Source organism: Sciurus vulgaris (genome assembly GCF_902686455.1).
Source record: "Sciurus vulgaris genome assembly, chromosome: 1".
NCBI lineage: Eukaryota > Metazoa > Chordata > Mammalia > Rodentia > Sciuridae > Sciurus > Sciurus vulgaris.
In genome coordinates this window covers 1,402,737-1,428,987 of record NC_136461.1, presented here as the reverse complement: position 1 = coordinate 1,428,987, position 26,251 = coordinate 1,402,737, and the positions used below count along the sequence as shown (strand labels likewise).

Sequence of the window (26,251 nt, the reverse complement as noted above, 5' to 3'; positions counted from 1 at the left end):
AAGCCCAGCAGGAGTCCCACGGCGGTGTAGTCAGCCAAAGTCTGGTGCTTCCAGCAATGACATCCTGTCCCCAAGGCTGTGTGACCCAAAAGCTTTGACGGGCTCAGGACACGAGGGCAAATTTTCAGTCACCCGAAGCTAGACTAAGGCAGAAAAGGTGGCGGTCCCTTCGGTTTAAAGGGACTAAAGCAACACGAATCGCCACAGCCATGCCTGGTCCTGAGCCTGGATCCTGAAACTCCGCACCCAAGGGCTTTGGCCTCCCTGCCCAGCTCCAGCCGCGGCAGACTCAGGAATCAGAACAGCCTGTGGGACATGGCACAGAGCAGGCACGTGGGCTTCCTGCATCTGGGTGTGCTGCCCTCGACCCAGCCAGGAGGCCAGTCCATCTGGCCTGGCCTGTGCATCCTCGCGCAGCCAGCAGAGCGCAGGGGACACACCGGGCGATGTGGCGGCAGTTGCCGTGCAGACCTGCCACCTCTGCGCCCCAGGCCTTCCTGCAGCCCTCTGACAGCTGCTCCATTACTGAGCTAGCCTAATGAGGGTGATTAAAACGCAGTAACAAAAGCAGAGTAATGGGAGATCCCTCCATGTGGCCACCACCACGCTGAGAGCCTGTCAATGTCGAGAACTGGAGAAGAGGCCAGGCCAGAAGGCAGACCCGCCCTGATGGCCACACTTGCCTGCACCCACAGGACCCCACCCACACTCCACCTTGCCACCCTCAAGAGCGGCCTGGCTCAGTGAGCCAGCGGCCACCTCTTGGGAGGCCTGCTGCTGAGGACATCAGAGGCTAGCGCCCCTCCTGGGCCTGCTTCCCCCACTGCTCTGGCCTGGCACCTGGGCGCCTGGCATCCTGAACTGGACATGAAACCAGTTCCCGACCCAGGATGACACCCGCTCAGGGCAGTGGCCTTTGCCCTGGGCTCAGCTTCTCAGACCGGAGCCCCTCTTCCCCTTCCTGCTCCGGGGAGGGGGGTCCTTAAAACAGCAGACCCTCCTCCTCTACAGTCCAGCATCTGGGCCTCAACAGGGAGGAGAGCAGCAGCTCTGCAGGGCTGCCAGGGCCAGGAGGAAACAGAAGGGACAGGCTGCGTGCAGGAAGGCCAGGTGCAGGAAGCGGGGCCAGCCCAGGGGGAGACCACAGCACCCCAGGTGGCTGGGGCCCTGCAGGCAGCAGGACGAGTGGTGGCAAAGGCCCAGGTGGCCAGGGCAGAAGCCTAAGACACAAGTGCAGGCCTCAGTGTGCTGGACAGGGGTTCACCCTGGGTGGGGCGGCTCCCTGGCCCCCAGAGGCCCCCACCCCCCGAGCCCACACACTCTTCTCTGGGGTGACCAGGGAGAAAGGGTCTGGAGGCAGGGCACCTGGAGGCTCGGCCTGGGCAGGGCTGGTGCCGGGGCCTCTGAGCAGCCAGGCAGCAGAGGGTGTTGACGCTCTCCCAGGGCAACGGGGAGGCTCTGCCTGGGGCCTGGGCTCTGGGCAGTGTCCACTGGGCAGCTCTGCAGAACCCAGCAGCCAGGGCTGCTGTGGAGCCGCCCACACCCTCCGCACAGCTGAGAGGGAGTGGGGTCGCCAGGGCCTTTGCCCCCTGGCCCGGGGCTGGCTGGACCCGAGGCCGGCTCGACCCGAAGCTGCGGCGACAGTCTCGTGAGCGTGTGCGCCTGGTCTGCCGTCCCAGGGAGGCTTGTGGGGGCTCCTTCCTGGGCTCTGGGGAATCCAGACAGAGGCCCCGAGCCTGAGTCCTCAGATCAGAGGTTGGCGGGAGGGGTGGGGACGGTCCTGGGAACCCCTGGGAGCCGAGCCCCAGGGCGTGGGCCGGCGTTGCTCCCCATCCCACCAGGGGCCCGGCAGGTCCCCACGGGACGTCACCCGGTGTGAGCAGGGCTCAGGCCTTCCTGAGGGGTCCTGCGGGAGGGGCAAGGGTGGAGCCGGTGTCCCCTCAGGCCACCCAATCCCCCAGGTGGGCCTCAGGGGTCAGGGGTCCTCAGAGACCTGAGAAGGCAGGGCGGCCCACTCTGCAGGAGGACGCCTGGGCAGGCCCCAGTGCAGCCCAGAGAACCACCTGCTGAGAGGGCGCCTCAAATGCCCCTTAATGCCCGGACCGTCTCCACCCTGCGGGGCCTGCGCTGACCCTGGGGTCTCAGCGACACCGGGTCAGGGGAGGCTGCCCTGAGGATGGTCTTGGGTGGTCGAAGGGCCAGTGGATGTCCACTTTCCGGACACTCACCCCACCCCCCTCCAACAGGCACCTGCAAGGACTGGACATGGGCCACTGGGACTCCCAGGTGTGATGTCAGCCCGGGAGCTCGTGGCTGGCCTCTGCCGGAAGGGGGACCAGCACCTGGCCCTGGGGGAGCCCCCGCTGGCCACAGCCTTCTACCTGGCTGCCTTCAGCTGCCACGCGCCCTCAGCCGTGCAGAGTGTGCAAGCAGCGCTGGCCGAGGCTCGGGGGGCACCTGTGGTGGCCACCCTGGAGGCCTGGTGTCGTGGGGACAGCCGAATCCCAGCCATCCACTGGGACGGCATGGCAGTAGTCTCCCTGACGGGGGCTCTGGCCTCCGCCTTCCTCGGCGCCCTCTACCCAGACCACCCAGCCGCCATCCTGCACTCACTGGCTGGGCTGCTGGCCCATGGGCGACACGGAGAGGTGGCCCAGCGCTGCACTGCCCTGCTGGACGCTCACTCCCAGCAAGCCCTGGAGCTGCAGCTGACCCGCGCCCTGGCCCGGGTCCTGTCTGGGGAGCAGGCAGGCGATGGCGTGGCCGACTACCTCCAGGCCTTCGCCTCAAGCACAGACCGGACCGTGGCCTTCGTCCGCACCCACCAGCACCCCTACCTCCCCACGCTGCTCAGAGCCCTCCAGAACTACCTCTCAGCACAGCCGGGGGCCACAGGCAGCACTGGCCGGCAGGAGACTGACTGCCGGGGACTCCTGGCCGCCCTGGACCCTGAGGGCACCTGGAGCGAGCTCCTGTCACCAGAAGCACTGCTCCACGGTGGCAGGTACGAGGACAGCCTGGCAGCCTGCAGCCACGCCCTGCAGTCAGACCCCAGCAGGGACAGACACCAAGGTAAGAAGGTTGGGGGCCCCGGAGGCAGTGCCGCCGCCACGTTAGGTCTGCCTGTGGAGGGGTCGTGCCGGGCTGGGGACGCCACGGGCACAAGACAGACAGGACCTGCCCCTCCAGGGCCCCCGAGGAAGGAACAGAACACCCACCTGAGAAAAGGAACGCGCAAGGCCCCGCTGTAGGCGGCGGTCAGGGCGGGCTTCCTGAGGGAGGGGGCCTTGGCGCTGAGAAGAGGGTTTCAGGCAGCAGAAGCAGGGCATTATGGGGTCCTGGGGAAGAAAAAGCTCGCCCGTCACCACCACGAAGGCACCAGCATGGCTGTCAGGGAAGGGGAAAGGGGAGTGCAGATGGCAGCCATGGCCAAGGCCTCCACCTCTGCAGGATCGCATTTCACCCTCAGAGTCACGCAAGGGTTTCCAACTGCGCGGTGAGAAGAGTCGCCCTTTTTCACTTCTTATGGATGTTGTGTTGGGATGTGCCCTAGGAGCTAAGGAAAGAACCTGCTGGGAGGCTGGACGCTGGAAGCTGGTCCAGGCAGGGAGGCAGGGAGGCTGGGAGGCTGGGAGGCTGGAGGCTGGAGGCTGGTCCAGGCTAGGAGGCCGTGGCAATCATCCCAGGCTCTCAGGCAAGGGATGATGGATCTCAAATCAGGGAGAAAGGGTCTGAGATATCACTGACTAAGAAATGAGGCTGTGGACAGATTTAATGGTGGAGAAGGAGGGCCAAGAATCATTTGAGAGTTTGTTGAAAACTGGACGGGGGAGAGGAGGGGCAGGCCGATGGGAAAGGCGTGTCTGAGTTGTAGACACCGCAGTATATAAGCCAGCTTTCTGTTACTATAAAAAAAACTGAGCTAATGAACTTAAAAAGAGAAAAGGCGGCTCATGCTGGCTCATCACTTGGGGTTTCTGTCTGTGATGGATTGGCCTCGCCAACAAGGATTTTTGCAAGATAGACAGTGCCCAGTGCTGAGGCTACCGGTGACCTCAGCGAGGAGCGTGGGGGGAACCAGAGGGACAGAACAGAAAAGTGAAGGGAAATTCATTTCTGGAAATAAGCTGGACAGGCACCCTGAAGTCCTCCACCGCAGGCCACGGAGGACGCTCAGTGGAGTAGAGTCCAGAGCCTCTGAGGGCAAGGGGCACCCAGAGCGCAAGCCCACCGTGGCCACCCAGGACGCACCCCAGGAGCCCGGGGGCTCAACCTGTACCGTGAGACATGGACAGGCAGGGGGTGGTCACAGCAGAGAGCCTCGCAGAAACCCAGGACCCCTGGGAGCTATGGCCTCTGGGAACGTGTGTACAGGAAAAGCCCAGCCCCTCAGGGCAGCCCGCCAGGAGCAGGACTGTCTGCCAGGTGGCTCCCAGGACTCGCCGGTCACGCCCAAGTAACCAGGTCAGCATCTCCAACAGACGCAGCTCGTGACGGGCGGTGAGGAGGCTACCTCAGAGCTGCTTCCAGTCAGCCCCACGTCTTAAAGGTCCCACCACCTCCCACTAGTGCCACAGGCCAGGGACACCTGGGCCCAGGGGTGTGGGGCACTGCTCCAAACCACAGCAGAGGCTCAGCCCGGAGGCATGAGAGGCCCACTTAGACCCTTCTGCTCAGTCCAGCCAATAGATGGCTACAGTCATGTACGTGACCCCAGGTAAGACCAAGAGGAGAACTGCCCATGTCAGCTCAGCCCAGATTTTAAAAGAATAATGTGCCAATGAAAACGGCTGTTGTTTTAAGCCAGATGAGGTGGCCAGAGCTGTAATCCCAGAGACGCAGGAACCTGAAGCAGGAGGATCACAAGCTCAAGGCCAACCTGGGCAATTTAGCAAGGCCCTGTCTCGAAATAAAAAAAAGTCCTAAAGGAAGTGGAATGTAGCTCAGTGGTAAAGTGTCCTGGGCTCAATCCCTAGTACCACAAGGGGGGAAAAGTGCTGTTGTTTTTGGCTGCCAAGTTTGGGGCTTACCACGTCAAAGTTGTTAAAATTGATAAAACTGCTAACTGGGTCAAAGCATGAGTTTCCTTTGTTAACTGACACATCACAATGGTGCGGCTTTATGGGGTTCTTGGTGTTTTGATATGTGTATACAAAGTGTAATGATCCAATGAGGGTGATTAGCCTCATCCTGAGCAAAAAAAAAAAAAAAAACTCTAGGTGGATTATATGAATAGCTAAATTCTAGTTTCTGAAAGAAAATGTAAGAGGATATAATTAAGACCTCTGTGAACAGCTGGGTTTCTTCGGATACAAAAAAGTGGAAACAATAAAGAAAAATCTGATATATTTGATTAAATTAAAAACTAAGAACTTTTGTTTTGAAAATAGAAGGACCATCCACAGAGAGAAAATATTTTCCAGATAGTCAGCAAGTAAAGATTCAGTGTGCAGAGTGTCTGGAGAATTCCTACATATCGATAAGAAAAACCCAACGAAAGAACCGCAAACGCATTCCCCAGGAGAGAAAGCACAGATGGCTGATCATGCATGCAGAGGCAGCCCACGTCGCAGTAATGAGACCAAAGCAAATTAGAACAATGATAAGCATGCTTCCTACCCACCAGACTGGGGGAAGCTAACTAGCGAACCTCGCGAGTCATCAGGGAGATGAACATTAAAACGGTGGTTGAATCACAAAAACTGCTAAACCTACAGCAGGAACCTGGCTTCCGGGAACAGCGCAGTGTCTTCAGGGCAGACGTTCCCCACCGAGGACCAGGGCAAAACCTCGAGGGCCACCATTCGAAGGTGCTGGACAGTAGCCGCATGCAGCTAGAAGCCGGCCAACACTGAAGGACAAGGGTGAGTGGTGAGGTGCACGCTGGGGCATTCTGCTTCAGGGGCTCCTCAGCCCAGGCGTCCCAGCACCACAGAAAGCTGCAGGCCAGAGATGACGTGGGCCAGAGGTCAGGGCTGGGGAGAGTGGGCAGGAGGAAAATCCTGAGACAGAGCCACAGAGGCGGGCAAGGTCCCAAATGTGTACATTCAATCCACGTGAGTCCTTGGCTGACCAGTGTTACACATTCGTGGGAAAGACTAGGCAGTCTGAAGAAAGCAGCAGATGGAAACTGGAGACTTCAGGTTCAACTTGAAGTGTGAACCCAGCCTGCCTGATAAAAACAAAATCCAACCCCCTTCAGAGGAACATAACTAAATCCAGCATCTCTACAATGCATTGAGGAGACAGTTGGTGTACAATTTAACCAATATAAAACAGGGCTGGGGGAGCAGCTCAGTGGTAGAGCACTGGCCTAGACAAAAAATAAAAAAATACAAAACGAGACATTCGAAGAAAAAGGAAAATAAAATCTAAGCAACAGTCAGGAGAAAAAAAGTCAATAGAAATTGACCTCAAGATAATCCAGATGCTGGAATTAGTAGACGAAGGTCTTTAAAGGGATGATTTAGATATATTCAAGGACTAAAGAAACTATGGTCGTCACAAATGAACAAATGTGGAATCTCAGAAGATAAATGGAAACTATAAAAATAAGAACCAAATGGAAATTCTAGAACTGCATATGGTGGCATGCATCCATAGCCCCAGCTACTAAGGAGGTTAAGTAGGAGGATAGCCTGAGTCTAGGAGTTTGAGGCCAGCCTGGCAACATAATGAGAGCCTGGCTCAAACGAGAGGAGAGGAATGGAAATTCTTGAATTGAAAATGGAATAACTGAAATAAAAAATCCTAGCATAATGGAAAAGAAGAGTCAGCAAAATTGAAGACAGAATATAAATTATCTGATAGAAAAAAAAAAGAACAGAAGAAAAATGAGCAGAACCTCAAGACGGTGTACAGAAGGCTAATGTGTAACTGGAGTCTTGGTGGGCAGAGGCCACGCTGTCACGTGGATAGGAACCAACTGCTCTCCTCAGCCCCCGGGCTCCCTCCAGCTGCAGCTTCATAGGGTCCATGAACTAGTGCAAAAATCAGAGCTGGAGCTGCTTTTGTTCAAAAGCATCAACAAATGCTTGAACTTTTGGTTCATGTAACCAATAGGAAAGGCCCGGCTTCTTTTGCTTTGGCCACCAGGACTAGATGGGGGTGACCCTGCTGTTCGTTAGCCAGTCTCGGGGTGCAAGATGCTTTTTTCTGGATTCTGCTAGCTGAGTTAAGCCTCACAGCCTGTGAGTGTGGACAGTGATGATCCCCATCCTAACACAGGGAAGGAGTGTGGGCCATTATCATCCGTTCCGGGGTGGACCTGGAATGTCCCCCAAAAGCTCAGTGTCCCCAATGCAGCGATGTCCTGAGGTGGGGCTTTGAGAAGTGATCGGATGGCGGGGGCCAGGACCTCATGACTGGACTCATCCTTTGTAGCTGAATGGACTACAGGGAGGAGGTGGGAGCTGAGGCAGGAGGGATGTGCTGGAGGGTAGGCCACGGGGAGCATGCCTGGGGACCTCATCTGTCCCTGGCCCCTTCCTCTTGCTCTCCCTGCCTCCTAGCTGCCAGGGCCGAGCAGCTTCCTCTAGCCCACCGTGATGTGTCCTTGTGCCTCGGGCCAGAGCAGTGGAGTCGACAGGCTGTGGACTCAAACCTGGATAAATCTGTCCTTCCTTAAGTTGCTTTTCTCAGGTATTTTGGTCACAGCGATGGAAAGTGACACAGAAATACTCCCCAACCTAATGCAGGGAAGGGAACTGAGACATGGCTGGATTCAGTAAGTGGCCCCAGTCTGCCTGCGTAGGGTCCCTGGGTGCCCACCGCCTCTCTCTTGCACCCAGGAGGGGAGATCTGATTCATAAAGGGACTATCAGGTCCCAAGGGGTCCAGAGAAGGCAGGACACAAAGATGTGCACAGAACAGCTGGAGTTTGGACGCTGACCCACAATCAGCATCCAAACTCCAGCTCTCATCTGGGGAGTGAGGAGGTTTGCTGAGCCCCTAAGAGGAAATTCAATCCTAACTCCATCATTCAAATGTCAAGGGAAGGCAGGCACAGTGGCCCACACCTGTAATCCCAGTGACTGGGGAGGCTGAGGCAGGAGGATCTTAAGTTCAAGGCCAGCCTCAGCAACTTGGCAAGACTCTGTCTCAAAATAAAAAATAGAAGAGACCAGGGATGAGTTCAATTCCCAGCACCAAACAAGTCCAGCAGGAGGAACGTAAAATTTCCATTTGGATTAAGCGGTGCGCCAGCCATGGACTCACCCTGGAGAGCAGTGCTTGGAGGTCACAGGCAGATGCCTGTCCTGGTTGTTGGCTTGGTTCTGGTCCTGCTGGTCCCTGGGGGACCTGGGAGCCTCCTGCCTGGCTGGTCCTGGCCTCCTGGGAGCCCGCAGGAAGATGCCCTGAGCAGAGGTACCTCTGAGATGAGGGCTGGTGGGGCCACTGCCGAGGGGGCTTCTCTGAAGCAGGACGCACCTGTTTCTTTCTCCAGACGAGCGCCTGGCGGCCCTGCTGGTCACGCGCGCGGCCGCGGCCTTCTTCCTGGGCGGCCGGACTCGCGACGTGCTGCGGGACCTGCAGGAGGCCTTCCGGGAGAGCCCGAGCGCGGCGCGGAGGCGGCTGCGGGCAGTGCTCTCGGCCGCAGACCAGGAACGCATCCGAGAGCAGGCTCGGGAGGCGGCGGACGCGGGCTTCGCCCACTTCCAGGAGGCCGTGCGTCGGCGGCCTCAGCTCCGCGAGGACGCGGGGCGCGAGGCGCTGGTCCCGGTGGCCCACGCGCTCCGCGTCCTGCTTCGCTTGGAGCCAGCAGGGGAGCGACCTGTGCTGGGCACCCGCCTGGCGGAGTGCCTGCTGCTGGCTGGGGACGTGGCGGGAGCCCGGGCGTTGTGCGAGCGTCTCCTGCGGCCCAGGCACCCCGGGGCGCCTGATGGGGACCGCGCCGTGGACTGCGCGCCTCTGCTGGCGCTGCGGGGCTTCTGCGCGCTGCACGTGGGCGACGCCCCGCGCGCCAAGGAGGACTTCCAGGCGGTGGTGGAGCGGGGGGCACCGCACCGGGGCGGCTGCGTTCGCGCGCTCTGCGGCCGGGGGCTGCTGCGGGTGCTGGCCGGCAGCGCGTTCCTGGGAGCGCTGGATTATGTCACTGCCTGCCGGCTGCAGCCCGAGGAGGCGCTGATGGCTGCCAAGGCCTACGTGCCCTGGAACCAGCGGGGGCTGCTGCTGACCGTGCTGCGGGAGGAGGGCCGCAGGATGCTGCTGCGCAGGCGGGACCCTGGCCCTGCGGGCACACCAGCCTGCAGGAGCCAAGGCGCGGAGGCGGACGACCCGGCAGCGCAGGAAGGGTGAGAACCAGCCGCGCCCACGACGGGGCTGCTTTCCCACTCGGGTCTCCCGGGAGGGGGCGAGGGGTCTGTTTCTGTTTCACAGGGCAGTACACCAGGCGTGTCTGGGTGGTTTCCCTAGGCGTCCCTGACGATTCAGCCCGGTGAGAGCTTAGGGCCCTCAGTCCTGATTAGTGGATTAGAGCTTAGGGTCCAGCATCCTGCTCTGCGCTTCTGCTCCATAGGAAATCAGAAACTCAGAAAGGGAAAGGAAACAGCAAGACTTGTGTATCAGCCCACTGCCGACATCTCCCCCAGTGGCTTCTCTTTGTGCATATAAAATATATCTGTGCTGTATGTGTAGTCAGTATTCTACTTTTTTGACCCACTAGATGAGGAAAAGTCCTTTGTTGCTAAAAACACTTCAAGGCAGCGGTGGACTACCCTGTGGTTGCTGCCTTCCTTCAGCCCCAGCCTTTCGCTCTTGGTAGTAAGGCATGGCGGAAAACACCCTGTGTCCACCAGGTCCTGTCCTTCAGGTGGAGACAGAGGGGCGCTTCTGGGTGGACAGCAGCCGCAGGGCAGGGTCCTGGACCTCAGAGCTGCCAGCCCTGCCCACCGGACACAGCCCCACCCTGCTCTGCACAGTTCCTTGCCAACCTAATGGGTGCCAGCCTCCAGCTGCTCTGATGTGCCCTCCAGCCGTGGGGGGTGGGAGGAAGGCACAACGTGGGGGCCTCGGGCACCTCTGCAGGCACCCCTGCACTAGCATCCCCTGCCTCCAGGCCTCATCTGACCTTCACCTGGACTTGCTGGTGAGGAGGAACCTGGTGTGACGGGTTTGTTTACGTACATTCCCTCTGGGGCTTGCCAAGTCCCAGGCTCTGGCCCCTCTCACAGTGGAAGGTCAGTGGACACCAGGAACACTCCGAGTGCATCCTGCCTACCAATGACACACCCGTGAGCCCAGCAAGGCCAAATTGTTAAGCCACATTTTTGCAGAAAAGGAAACCGAGGCACATCTGCTCAGGGTCAGCATTGCTACTGACCATTACATGGATTCAATTCCTCCTTCTGGAAAGTAGCTGACCGGTGGGGTGGAGGGAAGACCAGGTGGGAGGGTGAAGGCTGAGGGCCTGTGTTGGAAAGAGCAGCATGGGGCCAGGGACAGTGTAGCGTGAGGGTCACTCCTCTGCAGGAAAGGGAGCTGCCAGGACAGCATTTGCCTGGGGCCCACCTGATGGGGTGTAGGGAAGGGGCCAGCCCGCCCTGAGCCACTCTTTGCACAGGGATGCCCATGGCGTGTACCAGCTGGCCACAATGCTGATGGAGCTGGACATGGAAGACGAGAGCTCGCGACTCCTGGCAGCTGATGCCCTGTACCGCCTAGGCCGCCTGGAAGAGGCCCACAAGTCCCTGCTGGTGGCCCTCTCCCAGAGGCCCCAGGCAACCCCAGTGCTGGCACGGCTGGCCCTGCTGCAGCTGCGGAGGGGCTTCTCTTACAATGCCAACCAGGTGAGAAGGCTCAGGCGGGCTGCTGCAGGGCAGGCAGAAGTGGGCACAGCTCTGCGGAGGGCAGCAGCCCTCCTGTGGCCCCCACTCACCACCCTCCAGCCTGGACTGTGGAGCAAGAAAGCCTTGTTCTGTCCCCGCTCAGCCACCTGCAGCCAACCCTTGACCCTCTGGCCCTCAGTCTTCTGTCCATGCCCTGCCTTGCAGGCTGTCATGGTAATTAGCAGGAACAGGTACCCCAAGGCCTGGCAGGTTTACTTTGACTCTGGTTACAAGGAAAAAGGACCAAGAACTGATCACAGGCTGAGCTTCTCCCCAAGTCTCCCACACATCTAGGCTTGAACCCCTCCTGCCTAAGGTGGGGAGTGGGTGGCGGGGGAGCTCCCCAGGCCTTCAGCCGCTGCCTGCCTCTGAGACCCCTCTGCTCCCGGGATGGCAGAGCTCCCCTGCTTCTCCTCTTGTGGAGGCTCCTGTCTGGGCCAGAGACGGCAGGCTATGTTGTGGGGACTTCAGACGCTGGAGTCCAGAATAAGACACCTGCCCACTTCTTCCTGCTCCTCTGCCTGGTTTGGGGTCTTGAACCACTTGCCCTGGGCAGAAAGGGTAAGAGGGAAGGACACCCTGGAACTTGCTATCCTTCCACTCTGCCCTGGGGCCAGTGTCTGCACCAGCGGCCAGAAGGGGGCCGTGTTGGGTCTCCTTGGTCTGGAGCCATAGACAGGAGGTTATGTCTGCCCGGGGTCTTGCACTGCCCAGAGCACAGACCGACCCTGCCAGGCCCCTGCCGGGATCTGCTCCACACCTGAGCGACTCTCTGAGCCTCCGCCACTGGATGGCTCCAAAGCCCCTTCCTGGTGCTTGTCGTCAGGCCCCTCCACGCAGCCCGGGGAGGGGGGTCTCCCCTCCACGGTCAGAGGAGACCAAGGGACTTGAAAGCTCCAGTCCCCTGGCCAAACAGCAGACTGTGGGCTGTCGTGCAGCCGGAACACCCCTCGCTTCTCCAACCCTGGCTTTCCATGGTCCAGCCAGGGACCTGCCCTGGGAGCCCTACCCCTACTAGGTGGGGAGAGAAGATACCTGCAAAGGCTCACGTGGCCGTGGCCACGGTTCATGGCAGATCTAGTGCTGGACATAGGCAGAAAGGCCCCTGGGCTGGAGGAGACAGTGAGGGCCTGGTGGGCAGGGCAGCATGGGGCCCCGGGGAGCCAGAGGCAGGTGGTGGTGGCAGCCACTCTCTCCTGCCCCAGCAGCTGGTGAAGAAGGTGGTCCAGTCTGGGGACACGGCCTGCCTGCAGCCCACCCTGGACGTCTTTGACCACGAGGACCGGCTGCTGCTGCAAGCTCACTGCCACACCCGGGCCCTGAACATCCTGCGAGCGAGGCCGAGCGGGCCGGACAGCAGGGCCCACACCAGGGAAGCCATCGCCTACCTCTCTCTGGCCATCTTCGCTGCAGGTAAGAAGATCCTGCCTGCCCAGGGGTCTAACCCTGTGCCAGCTGCATGGGGGACACGGGGACTGAGGACAGCTTGCTTCACAGGTCTGTGCCCTGGAGCCCCCGTGGGATGGATGGGGGGGCCACTCACCGAGGGCATTACACGGAGGCCCCGGGAGTCCTGGGGGTCCAGGAGAACAAGCCAAGGCCTGAGAAGGGTCTGGGCCAGCTGGGCCTGAGGCATCCCCTGCCCTGGCTCCTGGGCTGCTGACCCCAAGGGGGAACAGACCCCTTTCCCTCTAATGGGGGCATGAGATGCCAGCTCCCCTGGACCTTCCCAGAAATAGTGCCTGAAGCTTTGTATGCACACGCCAGCCTCCACGCAGGCCGAGCCACCCACCCCAGGAGGCTGGGCACAGGGATGCTGCTGCCTTGCATCCTAGAGAGGGGTTCTGGGTGCCGTGTGGGGCACGACGCGCTCAGGGAGGGCAGGCCTTTCTCAGGCTCTCCACGAGCTCCCGGGTGCAGGACACTGGCAAGGGCAGACCTCCAGGGAGACTGCAGCGGGTTCCTCCTGCCCTCTGAGCAGGTGCCAGGAGACCCACCAGGCTCCCACGTGACGGCGGGGACGGAACGGGGCTGGGAGCAGCCTCAGGGCCACGCTTGCTCTTCCCTGTGTCTGAGCCCGGCACTGGACAGGCACCCAGAACGGGGTGGCAGTGGTGTCCTCTCTGGGGAGGGTCCTCTTCCTCCTGCCACATGGAGGCTCCTCCCGGCTGCCTGCCCAGAGCCTCACACCCTCCTCCGGCCACCCCGGGAACCTTCCTGGCCCCCTCGCCTGGCCTCGCCTCAGAGGCAGGGCAGTGCCCCCGCCTCTCAGAAGTTCCCCAGCTGTCCACCAGTCCTCCTAGATGCCACCCCTCCTAGTGGGCTCCCTCACCCTGCAACCAGGGACCTGCCTGGCCCTGAGTCCTGTGGAGTATAAGCTCCCCAAGGTGCCCACAGCCTGGGCACCAGGAGGGACACTGGACCAGTGGCCCAGCCACTGCCATGTCCTAACCACACACACTTCCTACAGGGACACAGGCCAACGAATCCCTTCTCGTCCGAGCCGGCTGTTATGGGCTCCTGGGCCAGAAGAAGACGGCCGTGTTTGACTTCAACTCCGTGCTGCGGGCCAAGCCGGGCAACGTGCGGGCGCTGTGTGGACGGGCCCTCGTGTACCTGACCCTGGACCAGCTGCAGGTGCCAGCCGCTCTCCTCACCGGGGCTGGGCAGTGGGGCAGGAGACCAGGGCGCTGCCTTCCTCCTCCACCCAAGGAGAGCGAGCCGGCCAGGTGTCCTGAGTCTGGATGAGCCCCTCAGAACCCCCTCTGTCCCCCTGCACTGCAGGCAGAGGAGCCGAACCCCCCAGGTCTGCTTTCGGGAGCTCTGCTTCTCCCTGCCTCCCAGCCTCAGCGTGCGTGACAGATGTGCAGGCCCTGTGGGTAGGCGGAGGCCTCCTGGCTTGAACAGTTCCTTAGGGCTGCATGTGTCCCTGTGCAGGGCCTAGGCTGCGAGGTGTCCCCTCCACTGGGCTGGGCTGCTGCACAGACCCCCGCGTGGAAAGGGGTTTATGGGACAGGTACAGAGGTGAGTCATGTCTGCCATGGTGCAGCCAACGGCGCCCCAGAACTCTGACGTGGACCTAACTTACCTGCTTTTAAAGTGAGATCATCTACTCAAGACCTTCTGCCGAGCTGCTCCAATTCAGAATAAAGCATTGCGAGCCAGGCTGACAGGAGAGACCTGGTTCACACCAGCGCCCGGTGCTGGGAAGACCATTCTGCTCCCTTCTTTGTGGACATTCCTTCCCTGTGTGCCACACCCTGACCCTGGGGCACCTCCAGGGGTCTGCTCCTGAGCAGGCATGTTGGAGCCCAGACAGTGAGTCCAGGGTCAGACAGCCTCACCTAATCGCTGGCCTACCCTGCCCCTGGCTTCCCTCTGCAGAAGGCGGGTGCTAAAGGATGGAAGAAGGACTCACAGGGGCCAGGAGACACTTGGGGATTGATGAAAAAGGAATTGCAGCTGACCAGAACATTCAGGGGACGCCGGAGAGGGCGTCAGGGAGAAGTTCATAGCCACAAACGCACGTACCACAAAACAAGACCTCAAGTCACCAGTCCAACAACGTGAGGAGCCCCAAAGAGAGAAATAATGAAGATCAGAGATAAACAAAACTAAGACTAGAAAAACAACAGAGAAACAGATGAAACCAAAAGTTGGTCCCTTGAAAAGAATCAAAACTGACAAACCATTAGTTAAGTGGACTTAAAAAGGGAGAGAAACCGGGCGCGGTGGCACACACCCGCAATCCCGGTGACTCGGTGACTCGGGAGGCTAAGACAGGAGGATCGAAAGTTCAAGGCCAGGCTCAGCAACTTAGCAAGGCCCTGTCTCAAAATTAAAAAAAAAAAAAAAAAAAAAAATGTAAAGGGCCGGGGATGTGGCTCAGTGGTTAAGAGCCCTTGTTTAATCCTTGATGAGAGAGAGAGAGAGAGAGAGAGAAGGAACTCAGGTCTCTAAAACGAGCAGTGAAAGAGGGGACATGACCACCAGCTCCACAGAAGCAGAAGGGGCTGTAGGAGAGTGCCAGGCACAGCCTCACAGCAGGACAGCGGCCAGCGACCACCCGGGCAGAGTGGAACAAAGAAGCGGGAAACCTACCAAGAGGGTCGTGAAGACATGGGAAAACCTGAGGTCCCATGGCCACTGATGAGGCTGGGCCTTCTCTGCGGGGAGGAGCCCTGGCCTGCGTGGCCCCCTGGTGAGCTCTCTGAACATCCAGAGAATTAACACCAACTCTCAACTTTTCAAGAAAAACCCAAGAGGAGGGAGAACTTCCTAACTCATCCAGAGGCCGAGGACACCCCAGGACCAGACAGACAAATACCCTGAAGGACATGGATGCCACCGTCCTCAACAGAGCAGGAGCCAGACTCAGCAGCATGCTAGGAGGTCACACACGACCAGGTGGGCTTTGTCCGCAGCATAGGAGGTGGGTCAACACACAGTCGCCCTCAATGCAGGGAATACGCGATGGCCTCGATGGGCAGGAACAGCACCTGACGGGATCCCACACGCTGGCTCAGCAAAGCAGGCAGGACGGAAACGCCCTCGGGGGAGGAAAGCTGTGTGTGAAGACCCACGCGACATCATCATCATCGTGAACGAGGTGAGTGGCCAGGAAGGCCCCCCCACCTCGCCCAGTGCTGACACTCCGCAAAGGCAGGCGGGCGGGGAAAGAGGCGGGGTCTCCACCTGCAAGAGGGGAAGCAGACTGTTGCAGACAACAGGGGCTCACATGCAGAAACCCCAGGAGCCCCCACAAACCCACCGGCCCTGAGAGGATTCAGGAAAATGGCCGGCACCAGGCCGACACAGGGACACCAGAGCAGTTCCCACCCCAGCTACGCGGTCAGAGAGGACATTCAGGAAGTATCCCAACAACAAGAGCGTCAGATGAGCAAAGACCAAGCTCTCCAGGAAGCAAAGGTGCATGGACTCCTGCTGACAGGAACCGAGGAAGACAGGTGACACCAGAGCCCACAGGCGCGGACGGGAGCTCCTGACATCCTCCACCTGTCGGCACGACCCGGGACCAGCAGACCCAGGGCCACCCCTGTAGAAAACCCAGTGTTTTGTAGAAATAGAAAAAAACAGCCCAGAATCCATGTGGAACCTCGAGGCACCCCAAATGGCCACAACAGCCTTGGTGAAGAACAAGGCTGGAGGGCTGGAGCCCTGCTCTCTGCAGGGCACACGCACGTCAGCACTATAGTGCGCTGCTGGCACAGGACAGACGTGGGGCCTCGGGACACGGCGCCCACACGTGTGGTCAGGCGATTTTTGGCAAGCATGCCAAGACCATCCATGGGGAAAGAAAAATATGTTCAATACATGATGCTGGGAAAACTGCATGAAAAAACATGTATCTGGACCCTCACTTCATACCATAGGCAAAAACTAACTCAAAATAGATAAAAAGTCGGAATGTAGCCTGTCATCCGAGCAACTCGGGAGGCCAAGGCAGGAGGATGGCAAGTTTGAGGTCAGCCTCAGCAACTTAGCAAGACCCTGTTTCAAAAAAATAAATAAATAAAAAGCACTGGGGCTGTGCTCAGTGGCAAAGTGCCCCTGGGTTCCCAATTAAAAAAAAAAAAACTAGCCCTAAGACCTGAAAGACCTAAAACTGTGGAAGAACACACTAGGAAAAGCTTCGTGACTTTGGATTTGGCCAGTTTCTTAGATCTGACACCAAGCACAGGCAACAAAAGAAAAACTCGACACTTCAGACTTCAGGCACACAGAACTGTCGTGCATCAAGCCACCTAGGAACAGGGTGAGCAGGCAACCAGGAGAACAGGAGTAAAGGGGCAAGTCCACATCTGACCCGGCTGCCCAACACAACTGCAGCTCAGCAGCCAAACACGCCAGCTCGAAGGGCAAAGGGCTTGAGAGCCACTGCTCAGAGGGCCAAGAGCACAGGAAGAGACGCCCAGCACCGCAGTCCTCAGGAAATGCACGGCACGCCACGCCACCGACTCCCATCCGGATGGTTACGGTCAGGATTCGGTAGGTGATGTGCTGTTGAAGCCATGGCAACCAGGGTGCTCGTGGGAATGTGGGTAGGAGTGCTCGATGGCCCAGCCAGAGGAAGCCATCTGGGGTTGCGCTAGGACATCGCTACTCAGGAAGGGCCCGGCAGCCCCTGATGGAGGAACAGAAAAGCAGACCACTGTGTGTCCACACAGCAGGATCACCCAGCCCCCAGAAGGAGGGTAATTCAGACACACGCCGCAGCAGCAGAGCTTGAGGACCTGTGCCCAGTGCAGGAAGCCAGCCAGAGGGCAAGGTCCCGACGCCATGCTGGGGGTCCAGGCAAGAGCAGACTCAGGGCTGAGCAGGGGGAAGCACCAGAAGTCCTTCTCAGGTCCTCACTGGCCCTACGTGAGGCCTGCGCTGCACACGTGCACAGTGGGGCAGAAGCTGGGGCCCACGGCTGAGCAGTGACCAGGGCCAGGCAGGGCTGGGGATGCTGGAGCTCTGATCCAGCTGAGAGCTTTTCTGATCTCCCAGGGACCCAGGTGAGGCCCCAGAAGGGCTACACTCTATGAGAAAGCCCCTACCTCAGGACCAAGCTCAAGTTGGAGATCAGCCTCCTCTGCCAAAGAAGGAAGACTCGCCACAGTTACGTGGGGGGGTGGAAGAATCCAGCGGAGTTGGCTGAGTGGAGGGCAGAGCCAGAGTTCCAAGGCTACAGCCTGGCTCAATGGCCGTGGGAAACCAAAGAAGGACCAGTCGGTGGTGTGAAGACCCCTGACTCGTCCTACCTGAAGAACAGCAGGGAGTCGGCTTCACAAGGAAGTGCCCCGCAGCCCCTGGGACAATCGACCACGCCACTTCACCACTGGGCTCCCAGAGGAGCAGAGGAAGAGGGGGGCAGACAGCACGCTCAACTGAGGAAGGGCACAGGGACCTCCCAAGAGGCCCAACGCGGCTGCTGACAGAGAACTCTGTGAGCCACGCTTGGCCCCTCTGGAAAGAGAGGCAGACAGCAACTCAGAACAGCACTCAGGTGCAGGACGGGACACCACGCCAAGGACAGACCTGCGGGAGCCACCACTAAAACAGAGGCGTCCCAGAATTCTCTCTGCAGCTAGAACGTCCCTCAAGACCTGGGTGGACAAGGAGAGGCACCCACGCTGCAGGGTGGGGACACTGCCCCCCCCCCCCATGGCTGCAGAACTTGAAATGCAGGAGTGCCTGTCCCTTCCCTGGGCTTCTCTGGATGAAGCTCCCTAACAAAAATGGTCTCGAGTGCGAGGTTTCCGGCTTCACTGTAACGAGATGGGGGGGGGGGGGGGGGGTTCGCCATCGCGGGGTTCTCGCTGTGCGCGGAGCAGAAGTTCCGGAACTCCGCGAGCACTTGCACCTTGAGGACATGTTGTGATCCGCAGAGCGAATGTAAAACAACATAAAGAGGGGCACAGTTAGAAGGCCAGCGAGGGACGAACGTGAAACACTGAAAATGTTGTCACCCCCAAAAAGGTAGGAAGGGAAGACAGAGGCGGCGGACAGGGAAGAAAAGGAGGGGAGGCACCAGGGTCCCCGCTGTCCACCAGAACAGGGGCGAATGTCTCACCTTGCCTACGAATCAAGGGCCTCCTATGGGCCTGGCCTCTGCCCTGGCCTCCTGTCCTTCCAGGGCATGGGCAAGGCCTCCATCCTCCGAACGGCATGCTCAGCCCTCCGTTTTTCTACCTGCAAGCCCACCTCTGTCCCGTGGCCCTCGAGGTTAGCCTTCCTGTGCTCCCTACCAAGCCCACTTCCCAGACCCCAGGACACTTGCCAGACTGGGCCTTCCTTCCGCCCCTGGGTGCCACGGCCCCGGCTCTGTGAGGAGCACTTGATGAACTCTGAACACTCGCTGCCTCCGGAGGGACTCCCCAAGGAGGGTGCTCGGGCCTCGGGCGGGTCCGGGGGCTGAACTCAGAGGTCTGATGGGCAGATGCAGGGTCTGGCCTCAGAAAGGGGTCTCAGGGCTGGTGACTTTGGGAGATGAAAGCCAGTGAGCTAGGTCCTTCAGATGCCCAGCCAAAACTGGGATGGGGCATGAGGTCTGCAGCCATAGAGAGTGGGGAAGGGCAGTGAGCTGGCTGGGGCAGACCCTGCAGGACCCCAAGGAGAGGACCCAGGAGCAGGGAACGTCCCTCCCAGCTGGGATGACTCACCCACTCAGGCTGCCCTCTTCCCTTGCAGGACGCTGTGGACGACATTATCTCTGCTCTCAGACTTGACCCGGGGACCGTGGTGCCTGAGATCCGCTCTCTGAGGCCAGAAGCCCGCGTGCCGCTTACACACGGTCTCCACTCCCACTGCCGGGCCCTCCTGAGCCAGCCTCTGGACACGGGGGTCTCTCTTGGGGACGAGGACACCAAGGGCCTCCTGGCAGTGGGGGAGGCGCTGACCAAGATCGATGCCACACAGCCCAGCTGGCACCTCCTCCTCGCAGACATCCTCATGGTGCTGGGTACGTGTTGGCCCAGGAGTGGGGGACACAGCCTGCTGACCCCCTGCACTCTTCTCTGTGAAACAAGACGAGCCCCTGACTGCAAGGCTCCTGAGGCCCCTTCACCCTGATTCCATGGCCTTGGAGCCCTGTGGGCCTGCTCTGCAGGAGGGGCTTGCTCTCACCTGATTGGGGGCTTTGCAGGAGAAGCCTGCTCCTGTCCACTGTGGTCCAGGGGAGGTCAGCCCCTTCCTGGCCCCAGTGTGCCAAGTGTGGGTCTCTCCTGCCGACTCCACCGCACCCTGCTGCCCCGCCTGCTTGAAAGATGCTCTCAGCAGCCTGCCTTTGCCCACCAAGGGACTCAGGAGGGCTCACTCCAGCCTGCGCTGCTCCCTGCTCCCAAGGGCCTCAGGAGAGAAGGCAGTCCCTGTGGTGGCCTCCAGGAGGGCCATCAGAGCCCTGCCGCCCCACCAGGGGTCATGCAGTGGGGACAGGGGCAGGTCTGCAGGTGACTCCACGCAGCCCGATGGATTCCCAGTGTGCAGCTCCCTGCCCTGTCCTCCTGGGGCCAAGCCTGTGTCCATCAGCTGACCCCAGCCAGCATGGAGCAGGGAAGGCGTGTCTCACCCTGTCCCCAGCCACACCCCTGACTGTCCTTCCTGGATCCACAGGCCGCTACGAGGAGGCGGACACCTGCCTGCAGGGAGCCCCGCACCCCACCCCACCATCAGCAGCTGCCCAAGCCCGGCGAGGCCTGCTTCTGCTCAGGAGGGGAGCTGTGCCTGCTGCAGTCCAGGGCCTGCAGGGCCTGGCCGAGGTGGACGCCCAGGACCTGCACTTCCTGCTGCATCTCCTGGGGGCCTCGGAGCGGCAGAGCATCTCCCAGGTGCGCATAGACCCCGCAGCCCCATGGGGCCTCTGAGGCATCATGCGCTGAGACCCTGGTCCACCACACAGGCAGCTCTGCACTCCCCACTGCTGGGTCAGTTCCAGCTGGATTTGGGGTGGGGTGTGAGTGGGAAGTGCCAGGTCTTGCCTGGAAAATGGGCCTCTGCCTACCTTACCCCCACCCCTCACACGATCCCACAGCCTCCAGGCTTCTTTGCCAGGGGCAGGAAAGCTACAGGTGACAGGCTGGGAAGGGGAGGACCCCTCCCCAGAGCTGGGCTGAGCCAGCAAGGGGCACCTGGTCCAGGCAAGAAGCCCAGCCCAGAGCCCAGGTCAGGTCAGGAGAGCACCACAGTGGGGAGGCCAGGAGCACAGGTTTTGTGCTTCGGAGCCAGAGAGACTCAGAGTCCGAATGTACCTGGGGGAGCTTCCCTTTCTCACTGCCCCTGGGTCCTGGCAGCCGGACCACAGGAGACAGAACCTCACCAGGCATTCGGTGAAGGGGATCTGACAGGCGAGCCCTTCCTGGAGGAGGGGGCTGGGCTGGGGTCTTTCAGCAGGAAGACTGCACTGTGGCTTCTGGGATGGAAGGAGGGGCCCCTGGCGGGAGCCTCAGAGCTCCGAGGGATCGCTGCGCCAGGGTCGCAAGCCCTGATGGGGTCCTGGGGGATGTGAGCCTCCAGCTCCCCGCGGGTGGCTGGGGTCTCTGAGCCCAGTGGCGGGCCTGGCCGCGGAGTGTCGCTATGCTGTCGCAGGGCGACTGGCGCCTTTCCCGAGGCGCTCCGCGGCACTGCGCCTGCGCTCCCCTGGCTCCTGGCGCCCGGGTCCCGCGCTGTGGGCAGCCGCACTGCAGCCCCGCGCTCCTCTGCGCCCGCGCCCGCGTGCATCCGCCTGTCTCTGCGCCGGACACTGACACCCGCGGGCCGGGCCAGCCCGCTGCAAAGCGGCCAAGCGTCCTCCAGCAGCACCACGCTCCAGAGCCGGCTGGCCCCCTTGATGCCTCGGGAGGGTCAGGAGAGTTCCTGAGACCCCGTAGCAAGGCCCCCTAGCAAGGCCGGGGCCCTGATCCTGGCGCGGCCTGGGGTCGCGTCACCGTAGGTGCTTGCTCCCTACAGCAGCACCCTGCGAAACCCTGGGATGCTCTGCACCTTCCTTTGGGTGGCAAGGATTTGGAATGGGGCGCGGGAGATGGTTTGGCACGAGGTCGTGCATCGAGTACAACTTGACTGCCTGAAAAAGTCGGAGAAAGGGACACCCAGAAAGGCTGGTCTGCAGTGCACCTTCTTCCTTGGGTACTGGGCAGCCATTGAGGGCCATGTGAGGCTAGTGGGTTTATTGTGGGGTGTCTTGGGATTTCTGTCCATAGCTGTGAAGAAGCTGGGCCAGTGGAGAGGAGATAAGGCATTTGGCAGCTTTCCGAGTGTGGGCTTCAGCTCAGAAAGTAAACTGCCTGGGGGGCAGGGAGGTGGCAGGCTTGGCCAGCAAGGAGGGCTAAGGTGGACAGTGCTCACCGACTGGCCTCTGGTCCTGCCCCAAGTGCCCCTGAGGCTGAGGACGAGTCCAGCACACAGCGGACCCAGCGCCTGGGCATCCATGGGCCTGACATGCTAGAGTAAGATGCAGAGAGAGCTGGGGGAGTGTGGGCGGCATGTTTTGTCCCCTACCTTGACTTTGGTGCAGGACTGCAACAAGGGGAGCCAGTTTGTGCACAGCTGGCCCTCCCCGCCTGGCTTTGGGAGGAGCTGCATCCAGGGACTGGGCTGGGCAGAGGCCACCTTGGCTCCTTGGCAGCAGCCTGTGGGAGGCCGGGAGAGGTGGTCTTGAAGATAACCAGAGGCCTGCCAGGAGGTGGCGCTGTAGGGCTGCCCTGGGGAGGCCCATGGGCCAGGAAATGCAGGTGTCCCAGCTGAGTGCCAGGGAGAGTGGCAGCGGAGGAGAACACAGCCTGAGCCCAGCCTGGCAGCATCCGTGGCAGTGGGAGTGGCAGGGAGGGCCTCTGCCTCAGGCGCTGGCCCTGGCCAGGTCAGCAGGTGAGGGCGGTGGGCCTTCTGGGCCGACCCTGTACTGCTACGTCCTATGTGTCCTCTGCAGGTGGCAGCCCAGGAAGCCAGCATCCTCCTGGACACAGGGCACCCCAGGCAGGCACTGGGCTACTGCTCGCTGGCCGTCCAGGCTGGTGGTAGCAGGACCTGCCACCTGCGTCTCCGGGCTGCCTGCCTGGCTGAGCTTCGGGAATTTGACCGGGCACTCCAGGACCTGGACAGAGTGATCCAGGAGGGAGCTGGGGACGGTGACCTGCCAGGGAGGGCAGAGGACTTCTGCTCCCGGGGCCGCCTGCTGCTGGGCCTGGGAGATGAGGAGGGGGCCACAGGGGCCTTCGCCCAGGCCCTGGCGCTGTCACCCGCCCTGGCCCAAAGCCGCCTGTGGAAGCAGCCAGGCCAGGCCCTCACTGCTGGCACGTTCCTGCGTCTCGGGCAGTGTTGCCTGGAGGGACAGCGCTATGGAGAGGCCCGGACAGTGGCCCAGAGCAGGCTCTTGGTGAACCCCAACCACGGTGGACTGAAGAGGCTGAAGGCTCAAACCCAGAGGACAGTGTCCTCCGGCTGCCGGCTGCTCTGACCAGCAGCTGTCCCACGCCTGGGCCCCATCCCTGGGCTCTCTGCCTTTCTGAACCCAGAGTGCCCCCAGCTGCCCAAACCAGTGCCCTGCCACCTTCCTGGCCCTCGAGTGGCTTGGTGTTGGGTGGCCAGCCTCCCACCTTCATGGAGATGGCTCAGCCCCTGCGTTAGGCATCCTCCCCCAAAGCTGGGGTCCCTTGGATACGCCTGGGCTCCAGCCTCGAAGGAGCCTCAGGTCTGGTCCCTGGCTCGGGATCCTGTAGATTTCCCTGCTCCACCTTCCTGCTTGGAGCCTTCACTTCCTTCCTGATTTTCCAGGATTTCCCAAGGCACGTCCTTGCCAGGTCCTTCCACCCACCCATCTCGGGCCACCCTTCTGCCTGTCCGTCTGTCCCATCAGGATGGGGGGTGGGCCAGGTTCAGGGAGTTCTGGAAGCCCAGGCAGGTGGCCAAGGTTGGAGCTGCAGGGGTGGAGGCAGGTGCCTTTGCTCCGGCAGTCCTCCCCACCAGGCCTCCTGCTCCACCCACTCGTGTGAAGACATCTCAGAGTTGGTGGCAACAAGCGTAGAGTGTGCATGACTCAAATCCAGCGGGACCCCCTCCAGCCCGCTCCTGCCTCTCCCTCCCAGGGTAACTCCCACACCCCTGGTTCACCTTACAGGGTCTCAGGTCCACCTTGCTTGCATGGCACCTTGCTATAGCCTGAATGTCTGTGTCCCCTGGACGTCATAAGCTGAGATCCTAAGCCCGCTCAGCTGTGTCAGGAGGCGTGGCCTGTGGAGATGACCGGGTGCTGGGAGCAGGGCCCTGGGGAATGTGTTGGTGCCCTTATTCAAACAAGCACAGCCAGGAAGCCCCCACCCCTTCCCAGGAGGACCGTGGGAAGGCGCTGCTGTGAGCCAGGAAGCAAGTCCTCCCAGACCCTGAATCTGCTGGCGCCTTGACCTTGACTCCCACCCTCCAATGCTCTGAGAAATATATTTTGGTAGTTGCTTAGCTGCCGGGTCTGGTGTTTTGTCATGATGGGCGGAACATACTGAAACACACCTGCTCCTCCTGCCCACACCTTCACCTTGATGGCAGGCTGCTGGTCCCTACTGGCCCTCTTTACCGGGGACGGAGCTGCTCCAGGCCTGCCTGGGCAGCCCACAGCCTCTCTGAGACTTGAGCTGAGGAGCCCAGGAAGCCAGGATGCATCCCCCAGGTCTGGGCCTGCTGCCTGAGGGGCTTCTCCTGGATCTCAAGCCCACCCTCCTCCCTAGGAAGCCCCTGACCTGCCTCCCAGGTCCCCAGCCCCTCACTGCTCAGCTGGAGGCTGAGAACACAGGACTAAATGTGCCCTGCCGGGGTCCCAGGTTCAGCTCCTTCCTGTACTGGGGAGTCCTGGCCTCCCCACACCACTAACTGTAGGCCCATGGAATCCAGGTGCACTCAAACAAGTGTCCTGCGGTCTCTCCCAGCTGTGCTTTCCAGCTGACACGGGACTCCCTGCGGAGGACGCCCACCCAGTCCGCAGTCCTTGTCCCCAGGCTTCCAGTGTGCACTGTGGGGTCTTGCGGGTGTACGAGCCATTTCCTGCTGGGCCCACAGTTGCTCTTGACCCACACCCAGGGGATGCCATGACCTGACTCTCATTCAGGTCCAGAGATGCCAGGTGGCGGTAGAGGACTAGACAGAGCTCAGGGGGCCCCGGGCCTCGCGGTCACCATCACTGCCGGCAGCCCAGTGCTGGCCCCCGGCCCTTGATCCAGCTGGCACTTCACAACCCACACAGGGACAGCTCCTGCTGTGAGCAGCCCCAGCACCGCCCCTCCTGGCTCCTGCCCCCCACCGGAGGGAGCTTGCCCTGCGGTCAGGCCCCGGGGCAGCAGGCCAACACCACCTGTCCCGGAGGGCCCAGGGGCAGCAGGCCAATGCCACCCCGTCTTGGAGACACCTCAGGGCCACTCTTGCACCAGTGTATGGATGGGGCAGGGCTACTGGGAGGTAGAAAGCAGGTGCCAGGGCAGCCGAGATTCACTGTGAAGGTCTGCTGGATGGTTTGGTCCTGGGTACAGGACTGGGGACCAAGGAGGGAGCGACTGCCAAGTTCAGAGAACCACCACCTGCTGCTCAAACGTAGCCACCAGGGCCCCACTCCAGCTCAGGTGCAGGCCCCTGAGGTGAGCTTGACCACACCTTGTGCCTGGCTCTGACGCACATTCTCTCCTGCATCTGTGACAAACCCACAGACCCCTTCTCAAAGGAGGGGGCCCGGGACCCTTGCTCTGGAGGCTAGGCCAGTGACTAGAGGAGCAAGACCACTGAGAATCTGTCCCAGCACCCTGAGCGCCGAGACCCAGAGGACACGCCTGTGGGCTGTGCCAGGGTACAGGACCTGCCAGGCTAAGAACAGGGAGGCAGGGAGGGCGGAGCCGAGGGCGGCCCCATAGCAGCATGGGAAGGCCAATTCTCTAGACAGGTGCTGGTCCCAGGACTCAAGTGGGGAGGGGCACCACTTATGCAGGGGGCTCCCCTGACCTCCTCTCAGAGAAGGGGCTGGGACACACCCTCCAGGGCTGCGGTGGGCTCAGTCCCAGGGTGCTAGCAGGCGCTGGCCTGCACCTGTGGCATCTGACTGCACCTGGAGGCTCCTGGCTGATGCTGGGCTGCAGCCTCCTTGGCTTATAGAAGCCCTTTCCGGCTTCTCTTGGCTACCAGGTACCCAGACAGGACCCAGGCCCCTTGTGCCCATCCAGACTGGGGAGAACCAGGAAACAGGGCATCCCCAGAGGTGACCCAGCCTTTGAGTCCCAAGTCTCCAGGTGACCTTGGGCAACGGGCAAGGGCTGCTCTGACTGGACTGAATGTGGTGGCCAGCCCAGGGGGTGAAGAGGGCAGTTGTGCAGAGCTGGCCCCAGGGGCCCAGGGACCCAGCTGAGGAGGCCCTGCTGAGAGTGGAGGACATAGACTTGTCACCCTCTGAGGCTCTGCACCTTGGGGACCACAGGCTCTGTGACATCCCGAAATGGGTTTCTCTCGTCAGAGTGTGGAAACGGTCTCTGAAGGACTCTGGCTACCTCCCAAGGCAATCACACTCGGAGGGAAGTCCAGCCAGCCTGGAGAGAGCCTGGTGCTGTCCCAGCTCCCCAGTAAAGAGTCCCAGCTTCTCACTCTGCTGACCTTGACCTCGTCTTTCAGGCCAGCAGAGCAGGTAGCCTCAGGCTGAGCTGATCTCCAGACTCTGGGCTGGTTTCTGCCTAGGGCAGGGGGCCCCCGAGACAGTCAGGGAGGTGAGTCAAAGCCTTTCCCGAGCTTCAGGGGGGTGGGGGGTGTCTGGGGTCTGAACCCCGCCCAGGCTGCAGCTGGAGGTGGCCCTCCTCCCAGGGCATGTCCCTCAAGGGTCATCTAATCGTGCCCCAGAAGCCTCCAACACCACCTGGTGTGGGCGCTCTGGTCAAGGTGGCCTTGAGGGACCGTTTGCCTCAGGACCC

General features: G+C 60.9%; 1 protein-coding gene across 1 annotated transcript; it reads left to right on the top strand.

Moving 5' to 3' along the window:
* The first annotated feature begins 1,528 nt into the window (after nt 1-1,528).
* Nucleotides 1,529-23,774, top strand: TTC34 (tetratricopeptide repeat domain 34). Its single transcript, XM_079150979.1, has 9 exons — nt 1,529-1,656; nt 2,247-3,072; nt 8,447-9,293; nt 10,562-10,787; nt 12,035-12,239; nt 13,297-13,463; nt 19,023-19,293; nt 19,944-20,158; nt 22,252-23,774. The coding sequence occupies exons 2-9, from the start codon at nt 2,292-2,294 to the stop codon at nt 22,777-22,779; spliced, it is 3,240 nt and encodes a 1,079-aa protein (XP_079007105.1). The 5' UTR covers nt 1,529-1,656; nt 2,247-2,291; the 3' UTR covers nt 22,780-23,774.
* The last annotated feature ends 2,477 nt before the right edge of the window (nt 23,775-26,251 follow it).

Excerpts from the sequence above, each read along its gene's own strand:
- TTC34 (XM_079150979.1), top strand. The coding sequence starts at position 2,292 with ATGTCAGCCCGGGAGCTCGTGGCTGGCCTCTGCCGGAAGGGGGACCAG. Across the intron at positions 9,294-10,561 it reads GACCCGGCAGCGCAGGAAGG|GGATGCCCATGGCGTGTACC; the intron begins GTGAGAACCAGC and ends CTCTTTGCACAG. Across the intron at positions 10,788-12,034 it reads TCTCTTACAATGCCAACCAG|CTGGTGAAGAAGGTGGTCCA; the intron begins GTGAGAAGGCTC and ends CTGCCCCAGCAG.